Raw genomic sequence first — 26,021 nt, 5'->3', positions numbered from 1 at the left:
TTTGTGTAGTAACAGCGTTTAGCTCAGGAGTTATTGACTCGGGAAACTCCAACCTGTGAATATGTGGCCAACTTCCTGCTCCTTCAGTTCTCTCCAGCGCTGGAAAGCTGATCCTATATTAACACGTCCTACTTCTTGTCCTTATCGTAAGTCTTTCTTCCCCTTTCTGCTCATTGGCTACACGTTAGTTTTGTTTTTTTGTTTATTTTTTTGGCTTGACTCAGTTTTCTGAAGCATTCCTCAAAAATCGGAGACCCTGCCTTTAAGTATAGAATTAATTACAAACTGCTGCTACTTACCTGCAATCCTTCATGCCCTCTGAGATCACAAAACTCAGGACTTCTGGTAGTTCCCAGGATATCTAAATCTACTAAAGGCAGTAGAGCGTTTTCTTATTTAGCTCCCGAACTTTGGAATAGTCTTCCTGATAGTGTTCGAGGCTCAGACATTGAAGTCACCTCAGACTTGCTCATTGGGGATAAATACAAATACATTTAAATATATCTAATATTATTCTTGAATTTTTGTATTACTTTAATTAATCTTTATATTAATCTTTTGTTTTATGTTTTTTGTTCTGTAAATCTGCTTTGAGACGACGTCGATTGTTAAAAGCGCTATACAAATAAACTTGAATTTGAATTCTCTGATGTTTAAAAGTACGGTCTGTTTTATTTAAAGTTTAGTCTGTAATGTTTAAAGGTGCTGTCTGTAATGTTTAAAGATGCTGTCTGTAAAGTTTTAAAGCTACAGGATATAATGTTTATATTTTCAGTGTTTTATACTGTTATGCATGTAGTGTTTCAAACTACAGTAAATAACTTGAATTTAAAAGGTTGGGAGAAGAAAAACAACCCAAAAAAGTGTTTCAGGTTCAATCCTGAGCTTGATACACTGTCTGTGTGACGTTTCCCTTATTTCACCCGGTCCCTGAGGGCTTCTGCTGGGTTCCTCGTTTTTTTCCCACCTCAGAAAAACATGCTGGTAAATGGACCGGATAATCTAAATGGCCTGAAATGGACTGTCTCATACCCAGTGTTCAGAGCCACTAATCCCTTAACAGAATAAAGCACTTAGTAAGGAGGAATAAATCAAAAATATCAAATATCAAGCCTTGACCCAATGTATACTGTATACACATATTGTAAACACCCACTCTGTACTCCGGTAAAGAACATTAGGTAAGTTAAACGGTTAGATAGAAAATTCATTCATTCATTCACTCATTCAATCATTCATTCATTCATTCATTTTCTACCGCTTTTATCCGAGCTACCTCGGGTCACGGGGAGCCTGTGCCTATCACAGGCGTCATCGGGCATCAAGGCAGGATACACCCTGGACGGAGTGCCAACCCATCGCAGGGCACACACACACTCTCGTTCACTCACGCAATCACACACTACGGACAATTTTCCAGAGATGCCTCACACCTCCAGGGTTGGGGGTTCGATTCCCGTCTCCGCCTTGTGTGTGCGGAGTTTGCATATTCTCCCTGTGCCTCGGGGGTTTCCTCTAGATAGAAAATTTTAACTATTAAAAAACCTCAATAATATCTTTAGCGGCAAAACTGTCTACAACCACAGATCAAATTCCACCGAGTCTAAATCCACCATCTAATCTAAACATGAGCATCATTACAGAGGACTAGCACAGAGCACAAGGGATTCATTATGACACACGTCTGCGATCGGAAACGGCTGGCGCTTCAAAGGGCAACAACAGAAACAGCTTTGAGCTTATCAGGAGGTGAATCGTGACCGGGCTTATCGGCTCGAGCAGAACACGTCCAGTGGCTGTATAAACACACACAGACGTTCCAACCCACATGATAAGCCTTAAACGCAGGGCTTGGTCCAACAGATTTATGACTCGTTGCTTAAGAGACAATTATACAAATTCCTCATAATCGGCACAGAGTAACTACAATGTAGGAAACCGAACACAGCTCAGTGTCGGTTACGGTAATGTTTAAAGGTACAGTGTGTAATGATTAAAGGTGTAGTCTGCAATGCTTAAAGATGCAGTGTGTAATGATCAATGGTGCAGTCTGTACTTTTTAAAGGTGCAGTGTATAATAATTAAATGTGATGTCTGTGATATTTACAGTAAAGAAGCATTGTGTAATATTTAAAGGTGCAGTCTATAATGATTAAATGTAATGTCTGCGATCTTTAAAGTAGCAGTGTGTAATGTTTAAAGGTGCAGTGACCTTTAAACCTTTGTGACCTTCAGTTAAAGATAAAATCCTTATTCGCTTGTGTCGAAAATTATGCAGTGGAGTTACAAAACTTCCAGTAGAGGTACTGAGTACTTTACTGTTATCGAACTAGTTACGTTCGTGTTCCTGAGCTAAGCTCCTTTTTTTTGTGCACTTCGTAAAAACACTAGTCTTTCTTTGGATTTGTAAAATTCAAGGCCATGAGCTTTATAACATTACTGACAATAAAACTCCCAGAAAAGCTCACTGTGATGTTATTTACGATATATTTTATGATATAATTTATCACCTTCATTACAGTATTTGGAAGGAACGTGGCCAGAGACCACTTGACCAGATGATGAGTCTACAGTAAGTGGCTCTCTGGTGCTTCTATCATTTTATAGACATTTGTACTGAAATCCAGTCGATCTAATCGACATACGTTTATATCTAAAGTACATGAACTGAATTGACTCTCAGGTGGAAGAGGAACACTGGAGGACTCAAACTTGTCCAGGCAAGCAGAGGAAGCCAGAAGGACGCACTATTTATCTGTCCATCTCTCTGTATCTGTCTCTCCTGCACTTCTCCATTGATTCCTGACATTCCATCCATATCTGATTCTCATTGTGTGTGTGTATGTGTGTATGTGTGTGTGTGTGTGTGTGTATACAGATTGGATAATTCTAATATTTTGATATTAACTCAGTACATCATTTTAATTTTATTTGAATTAAACAAAAAAAATTGTTTAATTCAAATTTTTTTAATTCAAAATTAAATTTGTTTTTAATTTTAAATTAAACAAAAAAAATTAAACAAAACTGTCAATCTGTGAATAAAGTTTCCTTTTAAGAGAAAGTAAAAATAGAGCCGTAGTTTTTTCTTTTGTGGTTATTTCGGAGCGAATAAAGGGAGTGTTTGGTATTCGGAAGTAAAAACGTCACAAACTAAGTTGAATATTACTCAGAGCACTTGATGAGACCTTGATGTGATATAAAGCACAAAACTTAATGAAAAGTTAAAGGTTAGTTAAAGGTCATGCTACAGTATCAATAGATCAACCGGTCGCATCACTTGCTTAAATCCAGTACACAAAAAACATGGAAGATTGTGTAACTACTGTAAACATTTCAGTATTTACCTGCCAGCACAGAGCTGTAAACATTAATCATTAAATATTTTGTCAATCTTGAGTTCACTAAGAAATTTAAGTATTAATGACGTGATGAAGAGAGTGACATCTTATATAGAGACACTACAGGGCCAGATGTTTGTGGACACCAGATCATCACACATCATATGTGCTTGTTGAACAAATGTAACCCAGATTTCTTCTCCATTTCCCGTTAGTATCTGCTAAAGCTTTCCACTGCTTGTTGGAGCATGTCTGTTGGGATTTGTGGGGATTTCATTCAGCTACAAGAGCATTAGTGAGATCAGACTCAGATGTTCAGGATGTTGATGAGATTCCAGTTCCAGTTCATCCCAATGGTGTTGAGTCAGGGACAGGGCTCTGTGCATGACACTCGAGATCTTCTACTCCACCCTGTCTTCATGGAGCTCAGTGCTTTGTGAATAGGTGCAATGACATGCTGGAACAGGGTTTGGACTTATGAGATCCACTGAAAGGAAACTGTAACACTAGAAGAACCTCATATGGGTTTGATGGTCTGATATCCACATAATCAGACACACTATCTATTGTGTCAGAGAGCTAAAATCAGAGATAGTTTGGTCCTCAGGACATGGTTTTTAATGCCACCATTAAGGAACCACCATCCTGTCTTCCGAGGTAAATGTGTGTGGTGATGATGTCACACACCAAACCTGTCCTACAGTAGCTGATCGTTTACATTTGGAATAAAGAGAAGGTCGTAATACGGCTTTATGTGCACAGATGAACAGATCTGTCTGAGAGAAGGAATTCGAGACAAGCTCTTAGCGTGCTCCTACCTGCTGGAGCATTTCCTCGGTGGAGATAAGTTTGTGGTGATGTTCCTCCAGAGAAGCTTCCAGATCTCTGATCTTCTCTCCCTGAGCCTCCACCTGCTCCGTCAGAACACTCACCTATACACATACATTAACACACACATGTTAACCTGGGAACCGAATCACGTATATCAACACGGTCGGATTTCTCAGTTGGGATAAAATATTCAAAGAAAAATTAAATCTATATTTAAAAAATTCACACTATACTGCTACAATACTAAACTATACTACATTTACGGCATTAAGCAGGCACCCTTATCCAGACTGACTTACATTTTTTATTTAAATTTATACAACTGAGCAATTGAGGGTTAAGGGCCTTGCTAAGGGGCCCAGCAGTGGCAGCTTGGTGGACCTGGGGTTCGAACCCATGACCTTCCAATCAGTAGTCCAACGCTTTAACCACTGAGCTATACTATACTGTAACATCACACTAAACTGTTGCTATGCTATACCATCACTATACTATCACTATATCTACATTACTATACTATTACTGTTACTATAATATCATTAAACTACAAAACTGTAAATCAATCGATAAATCTAACATTAATTATTAATAATAAAAACCATAATCACTCTCGGGTTACTGTGGTGTCATGGAAGGAACAAACCGCTTTAGCAGGAACTTTCGAGGTGGCACTGATTCTCAGTTCACATCTCATCTCTCACCACTCTGACGTTTATTATTTTTCCATAACAGCATCTTGGTTCAAATTGGTTAAATGTGTCTTTAATGTTGTTGTAAATAATCGTCATTAAAAAAATTTATTTATCAAATACTGTATTTATTATAAGCTAAATAATTTTTCACATATGAATGCAATTTGTACAGAGGTTTCACTCCTACACACCATAGAGGCCTACTCACACCTAATCCACACACTCTACTCCACCCAAACAATACCCTTTCCACACACACACACACACACACACACACACACACACACTCACACACACTCACACACACTCACACACACTCACACACACTCACACACACACACTCACACACACATCTAACTCATACACTCATACACTCACACACTCACACACCCACACACACACACACACACACACACACACACACACACACACACACACACACACACACACACACACACACACACACACACACACACACACACACACACACACACAGTGCTCACTTAGCAAATCATGGCTCGGCTATTTTCACACTTAGACAGAAACTCACCTGGTTTCACACACTGTTGAACACTCATTCAGCCTCTCTTTTCTCTTTTCTCTGTCATTCCCAGAACTCTTCTCTTGCAACACAAGTCATGTTTGTTTAACCCGAAATTCTTTCCCTCGTGGTTTCACGCTATGTTCTTACACTTTAACAGACCACTGGAGCAAACTTGAAAGCAGAAACGAAAGTGCGTTAGCAATCTCATGTTAAACCGACGTCAACTTTCCAATGGCTGTATAGAAGTGCTGAGTTCGTTCAGTTTGTTGTTTCGTCTTGCCAAAAAGCCGGCCCACCTGCTGCCAGACAGGTGAAAGGAGGAAGTGAAAAAGAGGTGGGAGCCAATAGGGTTTTGAGGTGGTTCGTAGCGCAAAACTTTCCACCAATCAAAAAAGGGATCCTGGAGAAGCTTGAGGAATGTGGCAGAAGCGTGACTGCATGCACTGTGTGTGTGTGTGTGTGTGTGTGTGTGTGTGTGTGTGTGTGTGTGTGTGTGTGTGTGTGTGTGTGTGTAAAGAAGCGCAATATCTGTTAGACACACACACACACACACACACACACACACACACACACACACACACACACACACACACACACACACACACACACACACACACACACACACACACACACACAAGCACCCACACCCACACACACACACACACACACACACACACACACACACACACACACACACACACACACACACACACAAGCACCCACACCCACACACACCTACCACTTTTATGTCCACCACAATGACTGAAAGGTCTTTGTGAGGTCAAACAAAAGATTGTGTCTAGTTAAACTTGCCAGAGAATTAAAACACGGTCAAGAGCTAATCTCCATCCGGTAAATAAAAAAAACGACTATTAACTAAGCCAAGCTGTTTAGTTTGTAGTAAACAGACACTAGAAACTAAATACTTTTGTATTTTTGCTAAATTCTGATATTTTGATTAAACTAGATCAGATACTTCGGCTTAGATGGCTTACGTACACGTGCAGGTATACTGTAAGTGACTCTAGGATGTTTCTGAGCATCTAAAATAACCTTCAGACACACTTTTTCCAAATCACTGTTCCAAGTCGCATGTACTCGCAGCAGCAACAACAATAACAACAACAACAACAACAACGACAACAACAAGACCTTCCGTCATTACAGTAAAGGATTGAAAGGTTGTGTACTTTCTTGGTAACAAGCTGCAGTTTTTCATCTGATTAACTTTGAGGGAAAGTGAAGAAACACTTCTTTATATCCGCTTTCACAAATGTTCCATGACATTAAACATACAGTAACTATAAACAGATAAACAGCCCACGGAGACAGATACCACAGTACTGATTTATTATTTACCTATAAAAGCAAAGCCTTTGTCTATATTCTTTTGTTTAAACAGCCAAGAGCTCACTATTATCTTCACTTATTTGAATACATCGGTAAGTAAAGACTCATAGAATTGACGTGAAATGACGTTTAATGACGTAATTAGGGCTCATTTAATAGCTCCATTAATTTGTCCAGTCCTCTGAAGACTTCTGATGTTTATGAGGATCTTTTTGTGAGCCTCATTTCAATGTTGTTTCATTTTGTGACTAAAAGAATACGTGCTAGCATTCTCTGAGCAATCGCACTGGCAAATGACATCTAAAATATATCTTTTATAAAGTGTATTGGCCTTCTGAAAGTTGGATAACATCTCAGCCGTCAGCCTGACAGACTCTATTGTGTGAAGGTGAAGATCCCGTGTTGAGTGGGGAGGAGCGACTTACCTGTAGAACCAGAGACTCTTTGTCCCCCTCTAATCTCTCCAAGCGCTCTTGATATGTCTCATTGTTCAAACAGGGCTGGCGGTTAACCTGCGACACACACACACACACACACACACACACACACACACACACACACACACACACACACACACACACACACACACACACACACACACACACACACACACACACACAGGGAAAAGCTGAGGTGAATGAACCAGCCAGTTCCAGGCTGAGAATGAAAGGCATAATGCCAAACAGTACATGAAGAGACTCAGTTCAAATGAAGGCACACAAAGACTTTATAAGAAACGTAAAATTACGTAAAATTCTTCAATATAAACGTAAATCTAGCTCATTAGCATATCACTCAATCATTCGGTGAGAGGAACATTTTCAAAGTCTTCACCTACATGCTATGCAGGTTTGAGTGTGTAGCAAAAATGCTAACACTAACACGTAACGGAAGAGAGCGTTGTTGCTTAGTAACGTGAAGTCCTCATTGTATCGCCTTTCCCATTCATTATTCCTTATATCATTCAATCTATATCCTGTAATTTCCCTTTCTCATTCCCTTTGTACATTTCTGCCAAATTCTGCCATGAATTCGTTGAAGCAAACCATCACAAAACTCATCCTTCATCACGCTAAGAGTTTTGGATTATATTAGAAACGGTGTGCATGGATTTTCCCAAAACACTTTTCCAGAAGTTTTGAAGACAGGCAAGAGTGACATATCTAGCCCCCCAGTGACCCCCCCATAAACAAGCAAACAAACAAACAAACAAACAAACAAACAAACAAACAAATAAACAAAATAAACATAAAATTAAAAACACTATAATGAGGGTGTTGTTGTGTTTGGTAAGGATCACTGACCACAATTTAACCAAATACAAAGTAGAGTTAGGGTTAGTTATTAATTTGTGTTTGTGTGTGTGCTTTTTTTTTCATTGGTTGTTGCGTTAACTCTTACCCAGATATTGCTATTTTCTGATTGGCTATTGTGTAGCCTCTTTTTTAATTGGCTGATAAGTGTCAGGCTTGTCTAAGAACTTCAGGGGAGACGCGCTTGATTCCTGCCCGGTTCCGTAGAGACAGCGGTGTGGACAGATACATTTTGGGCGCTGCGGCTTATTAAATATATGATAAATAGCCAAAAGGTTTTTCTGCATGAGAAATACGATGTGTGGTTTGAGAGCATGAGAAAAGACCCAAATGAGTGACTGTCACTCTCAATGCATGACACTCGATAGCCCTGCTTTCCCAAATCTAATTCAGATAGTAGACCACTGTGTACCTTTGGGACCCTCGTTTTAACCTACTACCATTCGGGACACACTGATTGTAATCGCAAGTATAATTTAGGATTATAAACAAATTGGGATGCAGCAAGGGCATGCAGACGCTTAGCAAGCTAGCACTACTTGTCAAGTCTTTCATACAGATAATCTAAAGGCGTAGTGATTGTGTAAATGAGTAGAAAAAGTCAAAAAGGTCCACATTTCCCTCAGATGTGTAAATGAATTGGAAGGAAAATGCTCACTGTGACTAGAATCACACCAGATTTACATTTAGCACTGAATGCTAACCAGAGATTTCTGTGGGTGCTGCCACATTGATAAACCAACACTGTTTGTAAACTTTGTTCTAGTATCAAAATATATTTATACTTCTGCAGTCGTAGATGTCACACTTATGGGCCATTTATTTGTGTTTTCCCCCCTCTTACAGTACATCCAGTTAAAGGGACCTGATTTGAGCTTAGGTCTGCATCCACTTCTGAAGAAAATAAATCTTCCTTCAGATCTTCAGCCTTATTAGCAACTTTTTGTGTCATCAGTGACATCCATATTGTGAGGCTTATTAGCTAAGTCAGTAAATACTGCTTCTGTCATATGAGATTAGAGTTCTTCAGTGCCTATCAGCGCTAAGCTAGCAGAGCTAGCAGCATGAGAGCAGATATTTAATCTCTATATAAATGCTGTTGAGTTCAGGCCTGTCAGCTGTCTTGACCAAAAGTAACATTTTACAAAATCCCCCCTAGGAAATGTCAGCTGTATTTGGCTGAGAGGTATTTAAAACACTTTAAAAAAAAAAAAAACAGATCTAAAGCACTTTTGAGTTTAGGACTGGCTTCTTACACTAAAAATGAAAAGCTTTCCATTTCTGTAGTTGCAATAGCATGTAATAAGATGAGAGAAGCACTCAGGCCTTCGCTGATAGACCAGATTTAACAGCACCTTGTTTGCCATAAATGACACCAGTTTTCCCAACACCAGTCAGGAGCAGTCATGGTCTTGTCATTGATAAGCTAGTAAAAAATAAGCTAGCTAAGAGTGTTATTCATTCATTCATTTTCTACCGCTTATCCGAACTTCTCGGGTCACGGGGAGCCTGTGCCTATCTCAGGCGTCATCGGGCATCGAGGCAGGATACACACTGGACGGAGTGCCAACCCATCACAGGGCACACACACACTCTAATTCACTCACACACTCACACACTACGGACAATTTTCCAGAGATGCCAATCAACCTACCATGCATGTCTTTGGACCGGGGGAGGAAACCGGAGCACCCGGAGGAAACCCCCGAGGCACCGGGAGAACATGTAAACTCCACACACACAAGGCAGAGGTGGGAATCGAATCCCCAACCCTGGAGGTGTGAGGCAAACGTGCTAACCACTAAGCCACCGTTCCCCCGCTATGAGTGTTAACACCTTTAAAAATCTGCTGCATTGGGACTGGGCAGATCTCTTAGGCTACAATGATTTGTACTTAATGAATCACCAGGCTTCATCCTCCCTGGTGGTCTAGTGGCTAAGATTCAGCACTCTAACCACCACCGCCCAGGGTCGAGTCGCGGTGAGAGAACATGATTCTTGGGTAGTGAGGAATCAGTGGTTAAAGCTCTGGGTTACTGTTCACAAAATCAGAGGTCTAAGTCCAAGTGCTGGGCCACTTAACCCTGTAGAGTACTACATACATACAGTAATAAACTCCTTCTCCTAAATCGTTCATTAGAGCATCTGAAGCTATAATTAGACACTTCTTTTTGCTGCCTAGAAGATATTAGTGCATTAGTACTTGTTATTACTGTATAATGTGTGCTAACTGGGAACAGGCAAATAGGACATAATTGGTGCTAATGGAAGTCCAGGGAACTCTAACGAGTGATGCAACAGATCATGTGACTGACCTTGTTGTTCAATGTTTGACTAAGAATTCTAATTTTATTTTGGCCCCGAAATGCCATGCTGTAAATAATGTTAGATTAAGGAACCTTAAGTGAAATCTTACCAGTGTGGGAATTTAACAAAATGGCTTGAGGACTTCCTCGAAAATTTTTTTTTCATTAAGTATTTAGAATGACCAAACATGGTGCAGTAAAAAAAAAAAGTCTGCATAGATATAAATTGTCTCTGGATATGTTTTCTTTTTTTTTTTAATAAACTCATTTGTGCATACTTGCTGCAGATTTATGAAGGATTGAGAGATATATGTCGACATGTTGACCTAAAAAGCCATTTCCTGTCGCTTGCCCGAAGTAGGAACTGGAGTTAGAATGTAGTTTATTGTCTACCAAGACAGACAAAGATTGCGTGTGTGTGTTCCATTGATGCAGCATCACCCTGGAATTTTCCCCCAAAAATCTCAGTTCAGGACATTATTATTATGGCACCGTCCAAGAATGCGTGACATAGCCGACGATGTATGTTGTAATGAACCCCTCCCTGTATTAATATCCCTGCAGCTCCTTTACACACCATTCACAGGGCAGGGTTTACAGCCTGGTGACTGGGCGTCATCATCATCGCCTCACTTACTGATTGTTTCCACATGAATGTAACGTTTAGGTGCTGTGTGTTGTGCTCATGTGGGTGTAACAGTGCACCCTGCTGCCAGATCCCATTATATTCCTGTTTCTTCAGAACTATAAAAACACAAAAACTAACACATTCAACAACTATGTTGGGAAAAACAATGTGCTTAACAAAAGTCTAAATCATGAAAGATTCCATAAATATCTATTGATGTTGACTTAGTGGGCTTAAGTTATGTCAGAAAGATCATTTCTGTCAGGACCACTTTGTCAAATGAGAAATTATTAGATGATATGCATACAGTTAGTGTTAGCGGTATGGTTTTGTTCTGGGCAAAAATCCATGCGCCTGTCCGTGCGCATGCAGGGACAGAGCGGGGAGAGCAGCAACTAGAAAATTTAGAAGACCCCCCCGTATAACAGAACCATTAATCATGCATAGAGGTTTTTTTTTGTTTTGTTTTTTGAAAATAATAAATAAATAAATAAATAAATAAATAAATAGATAGATAGATATATAGATAATTAAATAATTATAAAAATATGTGGAGATTTATGACTAGTAAACTGGTACAACGAACACGGGTTCCGGCATGGTGGAGTCGGGGTTGGAGGAGGGAGTTTAAATCGCAGCAGCAGCGACGTGCTAGAAAGCGGCTCGATGAATGGGAATTTAAATGGTCGGGTAATATGGATGTTGTAACCATATTGGTGCACGTCGTGGACGGCTGATTAACAGCTGATGCACGCTTGACGACGTGGCCTGCCAGAACTAACGTGATGCTGGATAATCACGAGTTGAGCACAGACAGACATCCCTGCAAACCCGTAATTACGAGTGGGAAATTCAGTGGGAAACGAGTTTCTGTGATCTCTGTTATGTCAGTAAGAAAACATAATGGAATTAAAGGACCCAACAAATTTGTTAACACTCAATACTCACTTTTTTTAAATTTTCGGACCAAAGTGACTGAAACACAACAGACCTAACTTCCTGCACAGTGTATGCATGAAAAACCTTTTCTCTGTAGCTGAACACTGGAATGTTCCAATGTGGCCAGAACTGGAATCACTTTCCCTAAAGTTTGAAGGTAAAATTGTGACCAAAAGCTAAATTTTCACTTTGACTGCATCTGGTTTTATTTTTTCTACGGTGTGGCTGAAATCTCATATCTGATTGGTCAGATGAACTGCATTATTTTTATCAATGAGCTTCTTCTAAATGACCTTTGTTTCTATAGCAACAGCTCGTTCACAGGATCTTGTACTGTACGTCTCCATGTGATAACTTTAAAAAAACATTTGTGACTGAACAGATAATAATATATAATTATAGGCAAAATGCTGTGTTATGAAGAGAATTCCACGCTTTCACTTTTGAGTAGTAACAGTATCTCTGCTTTACATTAAGACCCGGATTCGTACCCGAATCGTTTCATAAAGTATAGGAAAATCGTCCTATAAAAATACTAAAAGAGTAAACTTCAGGCATTAAAGATGTCTTGTCTGATAGTTTACATTTGTATAAACACGCTCATAACAGCACACATTCTCTGTAGTGTAATAAACCAGATTTGCAGCCTGCTTTTACTCCAGTTTCTGCTCTAGGGAGGAGATTCAACAGGAAATGTTCTCTCAGGTCAACGGTCCAGATGATTTACTCCGTCAGTACTGTTTACAGCAGACCGAGTGAGACCGGGTGACCTGAGCGCGTAAAATAGGAACCATACAACGTTTGCATGCCACATTCAAATGCGTTTTAGAGAGGATTTAACCTCCTTCCCTGTGCACATAAACAAAAATGATGGCTGGCTCCTATTAAACGCAAACAAGCTCTTATAATCTAATGATGAGGTTTAATTTTTCATTTCCTGCTTCCTCTTACCCTGAGTGTAGTCAGTTATAGAGTTGTAGCTGTCTTCGTTAGAAGACGCCTTTACAGTATGTGTCACATATACTGTACATTACAGCACAGTGGAATTATTTCTTCCCATATCCTAGCATTGGATGTTTGGGATGGAGCACAAGGTCAGTCATGATACAGCACCTATAGAAAAATGACAGCTAGGGGCCTTGCTCAAGGGCCCAACAGTGGCAGCTTGGCAGTGATGGGGTTTGAAACCTGATCCTCAGATCAACAAATCAGAGCCTAAACGTTTGAGCCACACTGCTTTTTAGTGTACTCTTGAAGCTATGAGGATAATTTTGGCATCAGCTATAAACTGTTAGACCTTTTTGCTGGTTATTGTAATCTTGTGTCTGAATTCCCAGAGCCATGCTGTAAAATCTAATGGCAAACATTCTCAGAGGAAAGGAGGTAAGGGTGGAACTCTCAATTATTTAGTTATTATTACTGGCCATGGTTTCTGAATGGGAGAAAGTGCAGAAGAAACAGTCTCAATGCAGAATGCAGAAGAAACAGTCTCAATATTCGTTTAATTCACGTTTAACAAACATCAACCCTGAACCCTGATGAAGGATATGATTCAGCTTCAAAATGCTGAGGGCTGTATAGAGCTTTTAACATCGGACATTCTCTCAAAGCAGCTTTACAGAAGCATCGACAAAGGTTAAAAATTTTAAAGTTTAAAATGAAGTTACTATTTATCTCTAACATCTATCCATAATGACAAGACTGAGGTGATGGTGGGAAGAAACCAGACTCAGAAGGGAACCTCATCCTCATTTGGGTGACACTAGACAGGAAATAATGTCAATATAAATAATGTCCTTTAAGTCCAGCATTTGGTAGATGCCCTTATTCAGAGCGACCTCCATTTTATACAATTGAAGAAGGTTAAGGATCTTGCTCAGAAGCCTAGCAGTATCCACTTAGAGGAAATAGAATTCAAACTCACAACCTTCCAAGCAGTAGTTTGGCTTTACCCACAAGACTACCACATCCCACCGTTTCAGTTCATCCTAACCGTTGATGTCCTTCCACACCAACATCGGTTAATCGAATCTTCATGGAGCTTTGTGCACAAGAACGTTGTCGTCCTGGAACAGATTTGAGCCTCTTACTTCCAGTGATACGGATCTGTAACACTTTACTTTACATTTATACTGATTGTCAGATGTCCTTTAAACAGCGCATCTTACAAAAGTGCTCTCTGTATCGATGAATACATCGATACCGGTTCACTATCTAGTCATGGACCAAGAATACCATCAATCATATGTCTTTAAACTTTTTAAACACATACTTTTGGTCATACCACCACGGTATATCATCAGATTTGGAAATGGGATAATGTAGGTGCTAAACAGGTAGAAAAAAAGTCATACGTTTATTAGTTATATTCACCTACAAATCTTAAATATAAACTCCACAATGTTTTAGCGATCCCGATCCAAATTTATTGGCCGTGTGCGATGCTGACATCACGGGACAACATTCAACAATGCAGTGATGATTGATATGAGAAAACTTCTAACGTTTATCACAAACACGAAGGATAGGAATTACTGTTGGAAAAAAAAACAAGAGCTCCTTTTCTTACTAGCGGTGTTCAACTAAACGTATCAGCGTTGCTGGAAATGAGAAAGCGCCGCTGCATCACCGTCTTTAAATCGAGATAAAATGAGAGATAAATCTCCCTGCAGAAGCCAAATAAAAATCACATCAATGTGAATCAACCAACAAAAATAAAATTAAATGCTGAAGCAAAACTTGATCGCTTACTGTGTACTGTATGTGGGATAATGATGACATTTTCACAGAAAAAAAAAATAAAAATCAGTATACAATGAAACGGAAAAACAGCTCGGAATAATTGGAATTTTTTTTAGAATAATCCCCTGACTGCAAGCCTGCAGGTCATAACAGAGCAGCACATGACACAGAACTATAATTAGATTTCAGATGTTGCCTTTTATCACAGCTGTTTGGAGCCTGGTTGTGGGTTCGATAAAAGCAGTCTGGTGCGTAAAGCGTTAATCCGGATCTGGAGTTGGAGTGACACTCTCGAGGAGTTCCTTCGTCTCGTGAAGCATGAAGTCGTACAGGAACGACCGAGAATGATGTGTTATTCTGACCAAAATACAGAAGCAAACTCTTACCTTTGTAAGCCATGAGAAATGTTTGTAGAAGTCAATATCCTGCTCCATGCTGAAGGCCCATGTCTGCTTATCTGTGTGTATGTGCATATGTAAGTGTATGTGTGTGTGAGAGAGAAAGAGAGAGAGAGAGAGAGAGAGAGAGAGAGAGAGAGAGAGAGAGAGAAGCAAAATCCCGGAGTCGGAGGGCTCATTACAGGGTTTCACAGTGCTTACGGCTGCCTGCTTTATAAAGCTCCCCTCCTTCTCCTCCTCCCTTCCTCCTTCTCCTCCTCCTCTTCTTCATTCCAGCCTCTGGAGCCTCGAGCTCCCGATACGCTACAACGACGGCTGTCTTCCCCCCGGACCCCACATCTGCTGCTAGCACAGTCACGAAATACTGCTACCACTCCCACACTCACATTATGTTTCTCACTGTCCATGGTTTTAACACACTTTAACACTTTTGTACAGCTGTAAAAACAGACTTTATAACTTCACGCTTGCTGAGTTTTACACTTTCTCTCTCTCTCTCTCTCTCTCTCTCTCTCTCTCTCTCTCTCTCGCTCTGACCGCACTGGATTTCCCCTCGTTATCTCAAGGCGTTACTAATTAAGTTAAAATCACAACACAAATCTGAAACAAAACAAGCAAATCGACATATTCTTGTACAAAACACACACACAGACACACACACACATATATACTATACACACACACATTTGTTAAAAATCCTCCATTCCACCACTGTCTTTACAGACTGGAAGTGATTATGGTGAATCTCTTGTTTCCTGAAGGAGATTCCCCGCCTCGCAATCTCGGCATCGACAAGCAGAAATTACAGCCGTTCCTTTGTTTAACACCCAAACCACACTATCACCAACTCTCCTACAAAATAAACAGGGAAAATAATCCACAGCTTTATTTCACCACCTTGAACACTTCTACCATTAAAAACCACAGCTAGGTTTATGATAGGAGTAAAATCTGGAGCACCGGATCTGAAGCTATGGCAGTTTTATGCAATTTCTTACTTGTTCACAGAGCAATTAGAGTCAATTAAGGAAAAAAGGATTAATCAGTCTACTCCCTAATTGAGCCTCCTTAGAGAAGAGCAGAGAAGAGGAGAGGAGAGAAGAGAAGAGAAGAGAAGAGAAGAGGAGAGGAGAGGAGAGGAGAGGAGAGGAGAGGAGAGGAGAGGAGAGGAGAGAAGAGAAGAGAAGAGGAGAGGAGAGGAGAGGAGAGGAGAGAAGATGAAAAATTGATAAAAGCAGAGTGGAAATTTTAAAAAGAAAAAAGAAGAGAATATGAGAAGAAAATGGAAAAGAGAAAAGAAAATAAGATTAGGATAATAGAGAAGAAAAGAGCAGAGAAGAGAAGAGACAAGAAGAGAAGAGAAGAGAAGAGAAGAGAACAGAAGAGAACAGAAGAGAAGAGCAGAGAGCAGGTTGAGTGCCAGTCTGTTCTAGTCTTCCTCTCCTCTCTCATCTCTGTGGCTCAGGCCATTTCCTGTTGGGTGAGGGGACAGTGTGAGTGTGTGTGACAGAGTGAGCAAGAGAGAAAGAGAGAGAGAGAGAGAGAGAGAGAGAGAGAGAGAGAGAGAGAGAGAGAGAGAGCATCAAGGAGACAGCTGTCTCTGCCTTTTACAGCTGGAGCTGCTCTCAAACACTCGTATCTCTCCTTTGAGATTAGGATTGGGATTATAGCAAAGAGGAAGTTATATTCTCATAGTGTGTTATGTCCTTTCAGACATTATAGTTCAATATTGTTACACATGGAAACTTTCATCTTTGCTTTTTACAGAATCTTTAAAACACCTGCATTTTTTAACTTTAGACGGAAAATAAACTGAATCCATCAAGTCAAGTACGGAATGAACGACTGGAGTCCATGCGCTTTTCTGAAAATAATCAGTGACGAATAAGTGTGATGTAGCCCAAAAACAAAGAGATAAAAACTGATTAGGCAAGACTTGCTTTGGTGTCATTACTTTTGCATTTTAGCGCTGGAGCAATAAAGTAATGGCGTGCACCCAATACTTCTTCTGCTACACACTGTAGCTAAAAATTTATTCATTCGTTCATCTTCTACCGCTTATCTGAACTTCTCGGGTCACGGGGAGCCTGTGCCTATCTCAGGCGCCATCGGGCATCGAGGCAGGATACACCCTGGACGGAGTGCCAACCCATCGCAGGGCACACACACACTCATTCACTCACACACTACAGACAATTTTCCAGAGATGCCAATCAACCTACCATGCATGTCTTTGGACTGGGGGAGGAAACCAGAGTACCCGGAGGAAACCCCCAAGGCACGGGGAGAACATGCAAACTCCGCACACACAAGGTGGAGGCGGGAATCGAACCCCGACCCTGGAGGTGTGAGTCAAACGTGCTAACCACTAAGCCACCGTGCCCCCTAGCTAAAAGTTAATCATTTATAATTTTATTACATAGTCTATAATTTGAAACTAGATTTGTAAAGTTTGTCACGACAAACTTTGATGTTGGCTTTGACAAAGCAAGTATTCGCAAAGGCCGGTGTTTTTTGGAGGTGAGTGAACATAAGGATCAGTGTTACGTTTGGAGGCAAGTGGACAGAAAGCCAGAGTGCCAAAACATTTGGAGGCAAGTGGAGACTAGCATGTGACGTCATCCAAATACTCTAGAGGAAGTTCCCCTCATTGATCTGAGTGTTTTGATATATGACATGTCAATGTCATATATCAAAACATATATCAGTTGTAAAAAGTGTTTTGATTTTGCATATTTTGTGGGCGGGGCTGCGGCACAACCGAAAGGCCAGTCGGTACACCAATTTAAACCTTTGTTCAGAGTATCACCCTAAAGGAGCTGGCCGAGTTTGGTGTAGATAGTTTGAAAGCTTGCCGAGTTATAAACCTCCAAAGTTTATAATGGGAGTCTATGGGAAAAAGGCCATTTTGAGACCCGGTACCGGAAGTACCGGTACTCGGATCGCTTAGAAAAGTAATAGCAACAAACTATAGACCGGCGTCTACAACATATCCGAATTTGGTGCATGTGGCTGGAAAGCCCTAGGAGGAGTTACTCTTGATAAATTTTTGTCTAAGCTTAAATAGGAAAACAGAATGTTGGCTGCATCCCAAATGGCGACTGCACACCAGACCCTGTGCACTATGCACTATGTACTCTAGTGTCTTGTGTGTAAGTGTTAGTTAGAAGGGTTGTATCTTTTCAAACAGATCCACCTTTTTTTTTTTACTAATAAGTCCAAAGTCCATGGCAATTGATATCAAATGCATGTAACTCGGTGCTGCTATAGATTTCCTTATACTGTATATAGCAATTTCCAATAGCTTTAGTGTGATACGGAGAACAATAAAAGCACAAACTCATCTAAAGAAGCTTGTTAGATCTTGAAATTCTTTTATCGTCTAGCGTCGGCACCTGGTAGCTCCAACCAAATATCTGTAATATTTAAATATTATCTGAAGTGAAGTGACGTGACATACGGCTAAGTACGGTGACCCATACTCAGAATTTGTTCTCTGCATTTAACCCATCCAAAGTGCACACACACAGCAGTGCACACACACACACACACGCACACACCGTGAACACCGTGAACACACACCCGGAGCAGTGGGCAGCCATTTATGCTGCAGCGCCCGGGGAGCAGCTCGGGAATTCGGTGCCTTGCTCAAGGGCACCTCAGTCGTGGCCAGCCCGAGACTCGAACCCACAACCTTCGGGTTACGAGTCAGACTCTCTAACCATTAGGCCACGACTGCCCCAGTATCTGTAAATACTGTTTGTTTTTTTTTTGGTCAGAAATGTGGCTTTGTGATTGGCTTACTGATTCCACTCACCGGATTCTCTTAGCTCCGCCCACCATACAGCCAGTCTACAAACATAAACACAGCCAACTGGATTCAAAATCTAAGTAGCACTAAACCCCACACAGAAATCCTTCTTTCTACTAAAAAAGAAAGGAAAAATGACACTGTAGAAAAACAGACGGCAAACCCAGAGTGGCCGAAGAACCTCGGTTCTGGACGTTGCAAAACTGAATCAGGATAACAGCCACGGACTTACCCACGAGACCAAGTAATCCTCAGGGACGGTGCTGAGTGAGGACACATGAACATGATGGCGACTGACGGAGAAGTGGAGGAATGGGAAAAAGTGAAAGGAGACGAGAAATGGAGAAAGAAGGAGGCAGGAAAGTTAAGCACAACCCCTCCGAATCTCTGAGGAGCATCCAAACTCTTTCAAAGACGTCCAGATTAAACAAGCACACACACACACACACACACACACACACACACACACACACACACACACACACACACACACACACACACACACACACACACACACACACAGCTGAAAAACAGCCTGTGATCCCGAGGAAAACAAACCCATCATCCTACTTTCACAGCTTAAGCCTGGCTGAAGTCTTCACATTGTTATGAATCAGAATGTATGTGATTCAGTTAAAAAAACACAACCATACTGTGAAGACTTGACACACTGACATCGCTTGTACAATCGAGTGTATTCCAATATGCATACTAATACAGGGGCAAGTACTGATCCTGTTTATTTATTTGCATTTGTAGAAAGTTCCAGTGTGATCTTAACGTAACTGCCCCGTAACGCTTAGGGGCAGTGGTGGCTCAGTTGGCTCTGGCTCTGGGTTGTTGCTTAGAAGGTTGCGGTTCACTGCCAAGCTGCCACTATTGAGCAAGGCCCTTAAAGGCAGGGTCTCCGATTTTTGTGAAATGCTTCATGAAAACTGAGTCGGGTCGAATAATAAACAGAACTCAAAGCAAACGTGTATAGCCAATGAGCAGAAAGGGGCGGGGCTTGACATTATGCAGTTGAGAGAGTGTTCAGTGCGCATGTGTGACATGAGCAGAAAGCGATTTTAACATCGACATGGAGGATAAAAACAAAGAAAGAAAGCGAAGAAAGGCTTACGATAAGGCAAGAAGTAGGACGTGTTAATATAGGATCAGCTTTCCAGCGCTGGAGAGAACTGAAGGAGCAGGAAGTTGGCCACATATTCACAGGTTGGAGTTTCCCGAGTCCATAACTCCTGAGCTAAACATTGTTTTGCTTTGTTACACAGAACTAATATATGCCTTTGTCCTTTACATGATTATGCTTGTGTGTCATTTTTGCTTGTTTGTTTATCTGCAATCGTATTGTTCTTCCCTTCAGCTATGATAAAGACACATTTCTTTCCATTAGTCGCCTGGGTTACGTATGTATGTGTGGGCGGAGCTATCGATACCGGGGTGGGACCCATTTGGGTTAGGGGTGTGTTTGTTTTGGTGATTTCAAATGTCGACATTGGCTTTCAAAAATCGGAGACCCTGCTTTTAACCCTCCCTGCTTCAGGGTTTCTGTATCCCTGTATAAAAGCTGACCCCAAACTCCTCAGTTAAGATATGTAAGGAAAATGATTCTGCTGTAATGTATATGTGGTCATAATATATAACTCAATGCCCCAATTTCAATCGTTAATGTACGATTTTTTGTAAAGAACACACAACACAAATAATGATGTGCTCTGTGAAAATATCCACAGCAGGAATTTCATAACCATGCATGTGATCTGATGAAACATCTAAAGAGAAAGAGCATGGAGAAGTATCGGCAAGCTTGGTCATTACAGTACATACAAAGTGCTGTGAATTGTGCATGTCATAAATGTGAAGCAAAGGACCTGATGCCTGTTAAAGCAATTCACTTAAGCGAGCACTGAGCACACACATCCTTTTCATCACTCCCTCATGCCAATGTGTTCCACCTTGTGATTGTTTTTTTAATCCCTTTGCTAGCTGACAGTGCTTACCCTGTACACCGGGACATCTTTTGAACTTACACTTCCATGCATTTAAAACTTCCATCTCAACAAGACAACAAATGATCATTCTCATGACGTGCCAAGCCTTTCATTGTTACTGATATTCTAAGTTTGACTTTGATCCTGTCTTCCGGTTTTGTCTACGGATACTAGTCTTGTTCTCACTGTGAAGCAGTAGCTCAGTGGTTAGGATGTTGGGTTACTGCTCAGAAGGTTGTGCGTTCAAATCCTACCATCGCTCAGTTGTATAAGCGAGATGTATGTTAGGGTGCTTTCACACATTTACATTTACATTTACATTTACAGCATTTGGCAGACGCCCTTATCCAGAGCGACGTACATAAGTGCTTAAATCTCTAACACTGAATACATTAATGCTGGTTCACTAGGTTACATACTTAAGATACCATGAGTTTAAAACATTTGTTCAAAGTTACAATGAAAAAGTGTCAAAGGTGGGTTTTTTTTTTTTTTTTTTTTTTTTTTTTAAATGCAAAAGATAAGGAAAGAAGTGCTAGTTGAAGTGCTTCCTGAATAAGTAGGTCTTCAACCGCCGCTTGAAAATAGCCAGTGACTCGGCTGTCCGGACCTCTATGGGAAGTTCATTCCACCACCTTGGTGCCAGTACAGAGAAGAGTCTTGTAGTATACTTGCCTCTTACCCTGAGAGATGGTGGAACCAGTCGAGCAGTGCTGGTAGATCGGAGGTTGCGGGGTGCAGTGGGAGGAATGATGAGGGCTTTGAGGTAAGAGGGAGCTGGTCCATTTTTGGCTTTGTAGGCCAGCATCAGTGTTTTGAACCGGATGCGTGCAGCTACCGGAAGCCAGTGGAGGGATCGCAGCAGCGGGGTGGTATGCGAGAACTTTGGCAGGTTGAAAACAAGCCGGGCAGCTGCATTTTGGATCATTTGCAGAGGACGGATTGCGTTCATAGGTAGACCTGCCAGCAGTGCATTGCAGTAATCCAGTCTAGAAATGACAAGAGACTGAACAAGTACCTGGGCAGTCTGTGTGGACAAAAATGGCCGAATCCTTCTAATGTTGTAGAGAAGAAACCGACATGAGCGAGTCACATTTGCAACATGAGAGGAAAAGGACAGTTGATTGTCCATGGTTACCCCAAGGTTGCGAGCTGTGGCTGAAGGGGAGATCAGATCGTTGTGCAAGGATATAGCAAGATCACCTATAGTTCGGTTCATTTGGTCCGGACCAAAAGCAAAAAATGATACATGGTAGCTTTTTAGCAGTTTTGGTTCCTTTTCACACCACACTGATAACATCCACATCACTCATTGGCCACATGTCTTTGAGCGTATTTCCTAAACTGCTTCTCGATTGGTCAGAAAAAACGTGCGGGAAATTTCAACGAAACTCCGGAAGTAAAGAAAAAGAGGAAAATACAGGAAAATACAGCATACAGTCCACCATGGAGAGACGACTGCGCGCTGCGATTATGTTCCTGGTTGTAATCTACTACATCGCTCGTATACAGCATTCTATGCAAAGTCTTAATTTTCAGAATGAAGCACGGATGCGGCTTGAAGATATAATTTTAATGCACTGCAATCGGCGAAGACGCATCGCAAGACACTTCAGGAGGCGGCAAGCATTACTTTGCGAAACTGTGACATGCTTATCTTCCGAAAATATTGCCAACAACCCACTACGGCAGCTGGTTTAGTCCAAAATGTGCAATACTTTTTGCAGTTAGGTCTATTCGATCTCGGACCGTGTTCTCACCACAAACGAACCGTACCAGAGTTCGTTTGAAATGGTACCAAGACCACCTCTTCAAGGAGGTCTCGGTACCCTTGTTTGGTCCGCTTTTGGTGTGCACCAGAGTTCGATTGCTGCATTCTCACCTGCCCAAACGAACCGCACCAAATGAGCAATCGAACTCTGGTACGATTCAACCGAACTAAATAAGGCAGATGTGAAAGCACCATAAGTCACGCTGGACGTGTGCCAAATGCCTAACTCTGTTGTAGCCTGAAGTTTTTCACCTGCTTTATTTTTGCAGCAAATGTATTAATTGATATAATTGTCTCAATGAAGCTTTACAGAAGCATAGAAACATAATATAACTTTTTTATTTATGTTACTATTAATCACTAACATTTACGCCTGAGGTAACGATGGTGAGGAAAAAGTCCCTGAGATGATATGAGGAAGAAACCTCGAAAGGATCCAGACTCAGAAGTGAACCTCATCCTCATTTGGGTGACACTGTACAGGAAGTACTGTAAATGAAAATAATGTCCTTTCTACAACAGTTTGTAGTCGAGTGAAATTGTGTAACCAAAAGCTCCTAAGGAACTAATAGGTCAGCGTCATTTCTGACATAAGACTGATTCCTTCCTACTGAAATCTTCAAATGTTCAAAAGCTGACCGAAGCAACGGCAGTTCAAGGTCGTTGTCAGTCTCCAAGTGGTTCTATCGAGAGCAATCCCATGTGTGACGGGCTATCCATGCAGATCTATCCCCAGCAGAGTGCACCAACAAGCGATGAGACTCCAACCAGGGGTAGGGCGTCAGGATGTATGTTGTTCTGCTCTTTGTAATTCAAGCATTTTATTATTGACATAAACATACAATTTAAACACTATAACCTATCAGAAACAAAAAACTCAGCATGAGGAGTTTCGCATTAGCGGCACACGAAAACTAACAAAAAAAACCCAAAAAAACAAAGTTAAACTAGATTTGTAAAGTTCGTTGCGACAAACTTTGATGTTGGCTTTTTGGAGGCGAGTGGACATAAGGGTCAGTGTTACTTTTGGAAGCAAGTAGACAGAAAGCTAGGGTGCCAAAACATTTGGAGATAAGTGGAGACGAGCATGTGACGTCATCCGAATACTCTTGAGGAAGTTCCCCATATTGGGCTGAGTGTTTTAATATGTCACATGTCCATGTTATGCTAATTATTTTTTTCATGTGACGTCACGTGACGTGACCAGAATACACGTGAGGCAGTTCTCCTCATTGTGCTGAGTGTTTTGATATGTCACAAGTCCATGTTGTAAAACATTTTTTGATTTTGCATATATTGGGGGCGGGGCTGCGGCCCAACCGAAAGGCCAGTCGATACAGCGAAAGCTTGCCGAGTTATAAACCTCCAAAGTTTATAATGGGAGTCTATGGAAAAAAAGGCCAATTTGAGACCCGGTACCGGAAGTACCGGTACTCAGATCGCTTAGAAAAGTAATAGCAACAACCTTCAGACCAGGGTCTACAACATATCCGACTTTGGCGCATGTGGCTCGAAAGCCAGAGGGGGAGTTACTCTTGATAAATTTTTGTCTAAGCTTAAATAGGAAAACAGAATGTTGGCTTCTACAAAGCCAACATAATAAATTGTCCCATTACGTGTCCCCCTGATCAATTACCACTCAATTACCCATTTCTCATTTCAGTATCGATGCTGATCAAATGAATCTTACGTAATAGTCTTGAATGGCGCCTGATACACTATAGAGGCTGCTGAATGTGTATCTGTATTCCCTTCTGAGCCTAATGTGTATAAGCATGAAAGATAGAATGAAGCATTTATTTGTCACATATACAGTACATTCCAACCCAGTGAAATACTTTTCTTTGCATATCCCAAATTTAGAGGTTGGGGTCAGAGCACAGGGTCAGCCATGATACAGCACTTGGGTTAAGGTCCTCATGCAACAGTGGTCCCAATCAATAACCCAGAGCCTTAAAGACTTAAGCCATCACTGCTCCCTAAACCGTCCAGGCAGCAGTGGGATTTAAACCCAAACCCCTGAAGAGACTGGAAAGCGCCTTAGACTGCTCGGCCACGTTAGCCACTTGGACTCACCATGCCTTTGTCTAACCACTCCAGCAGGGTCTGTGCTGTGGAACAGGGCAGCTCTGAGCGCAGAGAGTCCCGACCTTCTCCACCCTGAAGCTCCAGAGCCAAACGCAGCTCCTCTGCTAACTGTAACACCTGCAGCGGACCCACGCTGACAGGAGAACCCAGATCCGGCAAACCGTTAGTGAACTCCACCATCACCTTAGAGCCTTAGAGAGAGAGAGAGAGAGAGAGAGAGAGAGAGAGAGAGAGAGAGAGAGAGAGAGAGAGAGAAAGAGAGTGAGAAACAGACAGACAGATAGACAGATAAAGACTTAATAATGCTGAATACTGTATTTTACACAAATCCATCAGTCTCATGAAGAGTTTTAATGAACGTTCACACATAGAAAACCAGTACAAGGAGAAATGTGATGGCGTGATCGTTGGTTGGAATATTTCAGATTCTCTTGAGATTTTCACACACAACACTGTGTTGCTTACAAAAGGTGTGGCTCAGCTCAGGATTACTGATCCAAAGGTCATGGGTTTAAGCCCCAGCTGCCTCTGTTGGACCACTGAGCATTGACCCTGTGCTCCAGTTTCCTACAGTAACAAACTGGGGTCTGTAAAAAAAGAATTTCACAGTGTGGAAAATAAAGTCTTAATATTCAGTTCCTGTAGAAACCCTTGAGAGATAAGAGAACGAGATCAAGAGCGAATGACCAGGGATCCTGATCAAGAACCCTCAGTTAACCCTCAATTGCTCAGTTGTATACAGTAAATGAGAGCCCAATGAAGATCTAATGTGTGAAAGAATTCCTAACAACCAACACTACGGCTGTATCACTCTTCACCCCTCCACCCCACACAGCCACGTTTCATCCCCATCACTGAACATGTCCCTCTTCTCCAACTGCCTCCATCTGGATCTGATAGAGCAGCGCTGAAACATCTGGATGCCATAAAACCACAGTAATGCATCAGTGAGAGCCACCACGACTCAATCATTCCCTTTACAAGAGCCAGAGACAATCCGGGGTCCAAAAGCACAGGGAGCCGCGAGGCCTCTCGGACCTCCTCGCATCAGCAGCTACACTGAATAGACTGTAGTTTACGTGAATGTAAACAGGAAAACAGCAAGGCATTGTGGGAAACAAGCGGCACGTACTTTACCAGTGCGCGTCAGTGCTGATTCACCTAACTGTGTATGTGAAGGCTAGAAGTGCTATTGATTAGTTTATTAATTCTAGAATAATATTCTTATTTTTATTCTTTTTATTGGTGCACACTTTTATTATCTGTGATGGATCTG

At 41.3% G+C, this 26,021-nt stretch overlaps 1 protein-coding gene across 13 annotated transcripts in view; it reads right to left on the bottom strand.

The window, feature by feature from the left end:
• ppfibp2b (PPFIA binding protein 2b) overlaps window positions 1-26,021 on the bottom strand; it is a 79,675-nt gene that overhangs the window by 30,977 nt on the left and 22,677 nt on the right. For 11 of the 13 annotated variants that reach the window (XM_047802348.1, XM_047802351.1, XM_047802354.1 and 8 more), the window contains 3 exons: window positions 24,734-24,936; window positions 7,184-7,270; window positions 4,160-4,273 (listed from right to left, as the gene is read on the bottom strand). In XM_047802348.1, coding sequence (XP_047658304.1) covers window positions 4,160-4,273; window positions 7,184-7,270; window positions 24,734-24,936 — 404 coding nt within the window. Of the gene's footprint in view, window positions 1-4,159; window positions 4,274-5,414; window positions 5,849-7,183; window positions 7,271-15,072; window positions 15,252-24,733; window positions 24,937-26,021 lie in introns of those variants that run through there. The other 2 variants (XM_047802356.1, XM_047802360.1) reach the window with 2 other exon arrangements.

This window comes from Tachysurus fulvidraco, chromosome 17, assembly GCF_022655615.1.
Source record: "Tachysurus fulvidraco isolate hzauxx_2018 chromosome 17, HZAU_PFXX_2.0, whole genome shotgun sequence".
Lineage (NCBI taxonomy): Eukaryota > Metazoa > Chordata > Actinopteri > Siluriformes > Bagridae > Tachysurus > Tachysurus fulvidraco.
This window is presented reverse-complemented; position numbering and strand designations above follow the sequence as displayed.